The following is a 7,832-nucleotide window of genomic DNA, read 5'->3' as shown; positions in this document are numbered from 1 at the left end:
AAAAAAAAAAAAAAAAGTATGCTTGCCCAGTGTTAGGGATGACAGGACCAAACCTAGCGAGGCCAAGTGGACCACTAGGGACGGCACCTGCTCTCCAGCTTGCCCTAAACATGGAGGATTGAGGGAAGGGGACAGGGCCACTTGCTTCTCCTCCTTGATGGACTGGATGCGTTCAATGAGAATCTCCTTCTCCCGGTCCTCATCGCCACCAGCCGCCTCCTCCTCCAGCAGCACCTCCAGCTCCTCCCCCTGGTTCTCCCGGGCCTTGGGACTCTTGTTCTGAAACAAAGAAGCAGGGGGTCTAACTGACACTTCCGGGTGGGCAAAGTTAGTGCTGGAGGTGAGCGCAGATTGCAGGAGGTTAGTTCTGATGTGCACGTGCTGGGCTCTTAGTGAGACTTCTCTAGGAATCCCACGGGATAGGTCATGTGACCGATTAGTCATCCTCAGCGCAGAAGGTCAGCAGGCAAGGGATGTCCCTAGCATGCACTTCTGGAAGGTTAGGACAGGCTCCGTCTATCCTACGAGGAGTCCAGGGCCCCAGGGAACCCCAGCATGCACTGCACCGGGAGACATGCACCGTGGGCCCCCCGCACGCGTACATACCAGGACTCCCTCATAGGGAGATGAAAACCCCAGTTTGAGAGGCCATGGCTGGGAGAGAGATGAACACAGGGTGACCACATGGGCCGAGACAGACATAGGCATGAGCTGGGGACACATCCAACGACCCGCACCAAGATGGGAGGGGAGTCCCTGGTTCCCACAGGAGCCCAGAACCTGCTCTCCACTAACGTACCCCTGCACTGTGGGCCTGATTCTTCTGCTATGAGAACATTTCCCTGTGGGGAGGGCCCAGGTCAGAAGGGACAAGGCTGGACTAATGACCTGAACCACCAGCAAGTGGCCAACCGGCCCCGCTACCTGCCCCATCTAGAGGGACACGATTGGAATGAGGCTGAGCGAAGACCATGGTCTTTGTTCAAGGCAGGAGGTCTGTCCCGGCCTGCATGGCCAGGTGGCCCCGGCCAGGCTGCTTGTGGCAAACCGTGTGGCGGGAGTAGGCGGGGAACTGGGAAAGGAGGCCCCAGACCACACCCACTGCCCAGTCCCACCCTCCGCATGGGAGGTCCTGCCCACCCAAGGCCCCTCCCACCAAGACCCCGCCCACCAGCCTTCCCAGCAACAAAGCCCAGCTCAGCAGCAGAGACCCCGCTCACCAAACGAGGCCCCGCCCCCTCGATCACCGATACTCACAGCATTTTGTCGAAGAAGCGACAGCCTGCGGAAGGCGATACTCTCTGCAGCCTCCAGTTGGCTGATCTCTTCCATCTTCACCTTGTATTTCCTCATCTGCTCCTTGATCAGCATTTCCACGCACCTGCAGAGAAGGCCCACGGGAAGAAGTGACTCAGTTACGTCTCTGAGGACGTTTGACATCCAGGGAGGTGCTAGCTGGTACCTGGGGGGCAGTGGCTGAAGCCCAGAGACCAAGCAGTGCCTGGGACACGGCTGTGTGACCTTCGGCAGCTCACTCTACCTCTCTAAGCTCAATGCAACCTCCGCCCCCTGGGTTCAAGCAATTCTCCTGCCTCAGCCTCCTGAGTAGTTGAGATTACAGATGCCTGTCACCACATTTGGATAATACACACACACACACACACACACACACACACACACACACACACACACACACACATATCCATATATATACTTACTTTAATTTTTTTTTTTAGCTGGAGTCTCACTTTGTCACCGAGGCTGGAGTGCACTGGCACGATCTCAGCTTACTGCAGCCTCTGCCTCCCAGGGAACTGACATTATAGGCACGTGCCACCATGCCTGGCTAATTTTTTTTTTTTTTTAGATGGAGTTTCATTCTTGTTGCCCAAGCTGGAGTGCCATGGCACGATCTTGGCTCATTGTGACCTCTGCCTCCCGGGTTCAAGCGATTCTCCTGCCTCAGCCTCCCGAGTAGCTGGGATTACAGGCATGTGCCACCAGGCCTGGCTAATTTTTTGTATTTTTAGTAGAGATGGAGTTACTCCATGTTGGTCAGGCTGGTGTTGGAACTCCTGACCTCAGGTGATCTGCCCACCTCGGCCTCCCAAAGTGTTGGGATTATAGGCATGAGCCACTGCACTCGGCCTAATTTTTGTATTTTTAATAGAGACAGGGTTTCACCATGTTGGCCAGGCTCGAACTCTTAACCTCAAGTGATCCACCCACCTCAGCCTCCCAAATTGCTGGGATTACTGGCATGAGCCACTGTGCCCGGGCTAATTTTTAAATCTTCTGTAGAGACAGGGTCTCACTACGTCGCCCAGGCTGGTCTCAAACTCCTGGCCTCAAGTGATCCTCTTGCCTTAGTCCCAAAATAGCTGGGACTACAGGTGTGATCCGCTGCACTTGGCTCTGGACTTTTCTGACACATTTCTGTACACAGCGCTAGATGGAGCTGTCGTGGGGTCCCCGGCGGGGCTGCCCTGAGCTTGCCTCTGGGGCGGGGCGGGCACTCACGTGGTGATCTTGAGGACATCCTTCATGCTGGTCAGCGGGTCGGAGCTGTCGGGGCAGCGCAGGAGGCAGGGTGCGAAGATGATGGCCAGCGCCCCGGGCGACATGCGGTTGACTTCCTCCAGCAGGGCCACCCTGCACAGCCACTGGCAGTTAGGGGGCGGCTGTGGCTGAGGGAGGGAGGGCCCAGGGAGCCCTGAGACTGAACTTCTGAGCCCTGGGGTGGCTATCGGGACAGCGGTGCCGCAGCCCAGCACTGGGAAATGCTTCTGAAGCACAGAGAGGTGACTCAAGGGACCCGGGCGGCCCAGCAGCCCAGTGGGCATGGCCCTCTCCCAGAACCCCGGCAGTGGTTCTCGAAACCACCACAGAATGCCAGCCCGGGTCCTACTGGGACATGCTGCCTTGGGGGTTCCCAATGCGGACACCAGCCCCACAGAGGGCAGGTGGGAGGCACTTGCTTGACAAGGTGGAAGATGAGTCTCTCCAGGGAGTTGTGATTGGCTTGTGGAAGGTGCTCCAGGACAGCGTAGATGGCAGCCAGCTGCTCCTGCTTCTCCGGCAGCTCTGTCGGGGATGGGGTTTGAGGGCGTCGGCTCCCAAGGGTCCCCAAGGTGCCTGTGGTCCCCACCCACACGACCTGAGATGCATGGGTGCCACCCACCGTGTGGTGCCCAGGCAAGAATGGATGGCTATGGTGGTGTCTCGGCCCCACCCCACACTGGGGACCTGCATTGGCTGGGCTGACTGCTTCTGGCTTCCGTTTCTCAGCTTGTGAACCAGGTGGTCCCGCCTCCCTGGCTGGCCACAGTGAGTGCTGCACCCTGACCGGGGCTGCCTGCTGCCGCCCGCACCACCGTGGGGCTCACCGACGGCTCGGAGGAAGTCGCCGTACTGTGCGAAGGTCATGAGGGGCTCCGGCAGCTCGCGCAGCCACTGCTTCAGCACCCCCGTGATGGCGTGGATGGGGAAGTTCTCCAGCTTGACTGCTGCAGGGTCTGGGAGGTGGGCGGGGTGGGACTGGTGAGTGGCATGCTGGTGGGATGGCTGAACCAGGGGCCTGGCACTGCGCCCACCTGCCCGCAGCGCCCACCTGTTTGCAGCGCCTGCCTGAGCTCCCGAGTGCGGTTGGCGGCGCCCGACTTGCGGTAGAGGCCCTCAGTGTACAGGCCATGCATCTCCACGTGTTCCAGGAGCTTCTCCAGCACGATGGGCACTGAGGCCTTGTCACTGGTCAGGCTGTCCACGCACACGCCGAAGTGGCCCGGCTCAGCGCCCGACTCGCCCTGCGGTGCCGGGGGTCAGGTCTGGGGCTGGTTGTCTTCCTCTCCGGCCATCTCTGGGGGTCCCTCCCTCCTGGTCCCACACCAGGCCCTCGGGGCTTCCTGTGTATGTTCTGTCCCTCCCTGTCCCCTTTTGCATGGCTGTCAGGGATATGGGGCTGCAGAGATCAGCTGAGGCCAGTGTGGCAGCCTGACTCTTGCTGCACCCCCAGCACTCAGGACCCCACTGTCCTTATGCACAGAGTTGAGGGGCCTCCTTCTGCGTGGCTCAGGGCTGTCTCAGGAGCAAGGATAAGCAGGGCTGGGGGAGCTGAGACACAGGCACAAATCTGGGCCCTGCCTGGGGACTTCAAGGGGTTTGGATAGAATCAGGGACAAGGGAGTGTTCTGCAGAACCAGAGACCACAGCCGCCCCCTGCTGGCTGCCCAATGCCTCGCTTGGCCCTCACACCAAGCACCACCTCCCTGTGCACCTGGCCCTGAGTGGAGTGTCATTCTAGAAAGTTCCAGGCCTCACGCACTCACCTTCCTCCCGTAGGTGTAGGAGCAGTGGCTCTGAATCTTGTGCACGCACTTCTTGTGGCAGGTCATTTTACACACTAGGAGGTCACAGGGTGGGAGTCACAGAGGGTGCTGGGGACCCCAGGTTCCTGGAGCCGCCCACCCAGCTGGCTGGGGACCGCAGACTGCCTTCTTATTTATTTTTGAGACGGAGTTTCGCTCTTGTCACTGAGGCTAGAGTGCAATGGCATGATCTTGGCTCACCACAACCTCCATCTCCCGGGTTCAAGCAATTCTCCTGCCTTAGCCTACCAAGTAGCTGGGATTACAGGCATGCGCAACCACCCCCAGCTAATTTTATATTTTCAGTAGAGACAGGGTTTCTCCATGTTGGTCAGGCTGGTCTCGAACTCCCAACCTCAGGTGATCTGCCTGCCTTGGCCTCCCAAAGTGCTGGGATTACAGGCATGAGTCACCACGCCCGGCCCGGACTGCCTTCTTTTTGATTTCCTTTTTTTTTTTTATTTTTGAGACAAAGTCTCACTGTTGCCTACGCTGGAGTGCTGTGGTGCAATCTTGGGGCTCACTGCAACCTCCACCTCCCAGGTTCAAGTGATTCTCCTGCCTCAGCCTCTTGAGTAGCTGGGATTACAGGTGCCTGCCACCATGCCCAGCTAATTTTTATATTTTTAGTAGAGATGGGGTTTCACCATGTTGGCCAGGATGGTCTCAATCTCCTGACCTCAACTGACCTGCCCACCTCGGCCTCCCAAAGTGCTGGGATTACAGGTATGAGCAACTGGGCCCGGGCCTGAAGACCTCTTGAGCAGTGAGGGGTGGTGGGGGACGTGGAGGGGTTTGGGGCCTGGGGGAGCTACTCACCGCTGCAAAGCAGGGCCTTGTCCATGAGCCAGATGTAGGAGAGGCACTGCTCGCACGACTGTGGGATGCTCACCTGATAGCTGGCGAACACGTGCCCGTTGTGCTCCTGGACCTGTGAGGCCAGAGGAAGGTGCTGAGCGGGGGAAGGGGAAAGCAGCCCTCCCTGGCCACTGGTGGATGATGGTCCACGGGATCTCAGGGGTGGGTCTGCTATTCAAGACTACAGCTGCTTGTGTACTGGGGGAGAAAACCCACTTGCACGTATACACACACACATCCACGTGCACATCGGCCCATGTACACGCTGACACTGACACCCACGTGCATGCTCCCGCCAACGCTCGCCTGCTTAGCTCTCACCCATGTGCAGCCTACTCACAGCGCGCTCCTGCTTCCGCTTCTTCTTCTGAGCTTTGCTCTGCTGTGACGGACAAGGAGGAGGTCAACAGGGGGGAGAAGAGGCCCTGGGATGAGCCCCAACCCACCCCTGGCACCCCATACCCAGGCGTCTGGGTACCTTTAGCCTTTCCTTGCCTGGTGTGGCATCATTGTCCCTATCGCCCCCCAATTCAGACACCCCAGACCCAGAAATGAGTCCCTGTGTGTCGGGGGGGGTGGGGAGGGTGCAGGGCTCCCCACCAGGAGGTAGGGATGGCGCAAATGGGCGTGACATGGTATAGGTGGGTGTGGCATGTGCTCATGGCAAGGCACGGGTCAGTGTAGCATGTTGTATGTCATAGGTGTGGCATGTCATAGGTGGGCATGGGGTATCTGATCATGGCATGGCACAAGTGGGTGTGGTGTGGGCAGTGCATGGGTGGGTGTGGCATGTCATAGGTGAGTGTGGCATAAGATCATGGGGAGGCATGGGTGAGTGTGGCCAGTCAGGTGGGCATGGCAAAGTGATAATGGCATGGCATGGTGGGCGTGGCATGTCATAGGCAGGGCACAAGATCATGGAGAAGCATGGATGGGCGTGGCTAGTCATAGGTGGGTGTGGCATAAGATCATGGGGAGGCATGGGTGGGTGTGGCCAGTCAGGTGGGCATGGCAAAGCGATAATAGCATGCCATGGTGGGCGTGGCATGCCACAGGTGGGCGTGGCATGCTTGGGCTGCCCACCTTCACTGTCTCGAAGTCATTCTTGGTGTAGCCACGGGTGAATTCATCTAGCAGCGACTGGAAGAGGTTGAGGACCAGGTTGGTGTCCTTCTCACCCCGCTCGGTGGCCAGGTTGCTGACGACGATCTGGTAGTTCTCCATCAGATCCTTGTAGCCCACGTGGATTTTCCCATTCTGTGGGAATGCCAGGCGTCACCCTGAGGGCCTGGGCGAGGGGCGGACAGAAATGACAGGTCGGGGGAGGGCATCGGAAAAGCTGAGGGCCGGGCCACCACGTACCGGGACGGAGTACATGGTTTTGATATTGCTCCTGAACTTCTCGGTGGCCTCGATGAACAAGCTCTCGATGGGCGTCTTCTGGGAACGGAGGTCATTTATCTGGAAGGAGAGAGCAGCTGACCCTGCGTGCCTCAGGCCTGGGAACCTGCGTGCCCGAGGAGGTTCCCAGGGGTCACTTCTTCACTTCTGTTCTCTCTAAGTCATCCCCTTGGCTCTTGGGATAAAATCCAGCTCCTCTGGCCAAGCCTGATGTCTCATCGTTTCAACCCAGAGTTAAAGCTACTGACATTGAGGACAGGACTATTCTCCACAGTGGGGTCTGCCCTGTGCACCACAGCGGGTTAAGCAGCATCCCTGGCCTCTGCCCAGCAGATGCCAACAGCACCCTCCCCCCAGGTGGTGAATAACCCCAAATGTCCCCAGACATTGCCAGTGTTCCCTGGAGGACAGAATGCCCCCTAGATGAGAGCTACAGGTCAGTTCAGGTCCTTTCCGCTGCCCCACACAGGGGTTCAGTACCCAACCATACCCTAGGACGCGGAGGCCTTGAATGGCCTGGTCATTTCAAGATGCCTCTACTCCTAGGAGGGTTTCCTGATCCTTCTGTGTCCCCATCGGCCCCATGTGCAGCTCCCAAATGGAGCTCTGTCTGTTGCAAGATTGCCCACCCCCCACCCCCATGGAGTATAACCCTCCTGAGGGCAGCCACAGCCTGTTCGCCTCCATTTCTCTTGCACACTGTGCTTCATCCATCTTTGCTTTGACACCATGTGCCTTATTATTTTTTTGAGCCAGGGTCTTGTTCTGTCACCCGGGCTGGAGTGCAGTGGTGCGTTCATGGCTCATGGTTCCTTGACCTGGGCTCAAGTGATCCTCCTGCGTCAGCCTCCCCAGGAGCTGGGACTATAGGTGTGCACCATCACACCAGTGAATTTTTAAACCTTTTGTAGAGATGGGGTCTCTCTGTTGCCCAGGCTGGTTTTGAACTTCTGGGCCAAACTGATTCTCCCACCTTGGCCTCCCAGGGTGCTGAGATGACAGGCATAAACCACTGTCCCCGGCCTGAACCTGAACTTTGTATTCTTTTTATTTTTTAAATTTTTGTTTGAGATGGAGTGCTTCTCTATCACCCAGGCTGGAATGAAGTAGCGCCATCGCAGTTCACTGCAACCTCTGCCTCCTGGGTTCAAGCGATTCTCCTGCCTGAACCTCCCGAGTAGCTGAGACTACAGGTGCGTGCCACCACAC

General features: G+C 58.0%; 1 protein-coding gene across 12 annotated transcripts in view; it reads right to left on the bottom strand.

Moving 5' to 3' along the window:
- MYO9B (myosin IXB) overlaps positions 1 to 7,832 on the bottom strand; it is a 132,452-nt gene that overhangs the window by 4,245 nt on the left and 120,375 nt on the right. For 10 of the 12 annotated variants that reach the window (XM_037728757.1, XM_037728747.1, XM_037728753.1 and 7 more), the window contains 12 exons: positions 6,585 to 6,683; positions 6,306 to 6,479; positions 5,563 to 5,604; positions 5,184 to 5,295; positions 4,326 to 4,399; positions 3,611 to 3,803; positions 3,387 to 3,515; positions 2,979 to 3,084; positions 2,521 to 2,652; positions 1,258 to 1,381; positions 607 to 654; positions 146 to 279 (listed from right to left, as the gene is read on the bottom strand). In XM_037728757.1, the coding sequence (XP_037584685.1) occupies positions 146 to 279; positions 607 to 654; positions 1,258 to 1,381; positions 2,521 to 2,652; positions 2,979 to 3,084; positions 3,387 to 3,515; positions 3,611 to 3,803; positions 4,326 to 4,399; positions 5,184 to 5,295; positions 5,563 to 5,604; positions 6,306 to 6,479; positions 6,585 to 6,683 (1,367 nt within the window). The remainder of the gene's footprint in view (positions 1 to 145; positions 280 to 606; positions 655 to 1,257; positions 1,382 to 2,520; positions 2,653 to 2,978; positions 3,085 to 3,386; positions 3,516 to 3,610; positions 3,804 to 4,325; positions 4,400 to 5,183; positions 5,296 to 5,562; positions 5,605 to 6,305; positions 6,480 to 6,584; positions 6,684 to 7,832) is intronic. The other 2 variants (XM_037728748.1, XM_037728751.1) reach the window with 2 other exon arrangements.

The sequence above is a fragment of the Cebus imitator genome, unplaced genomic scaffold, assembly GCF_001604975.1.
Source record: "Cebus imitator isolate Cc_AM_T3 unplaced genomic scaffold, Cebus_imitator-1.0 Scaffold280, whole genome shotgun sequence".
Taxonomy (NCBI): Eukaryota; Metazoa; Chordata; class Mammalia; order Primates; family Cebidae; genus Cebus; species Cebus imitator.
This window is presented reverse-complemented; position numbering and strand designations above follow the sequence as displayed.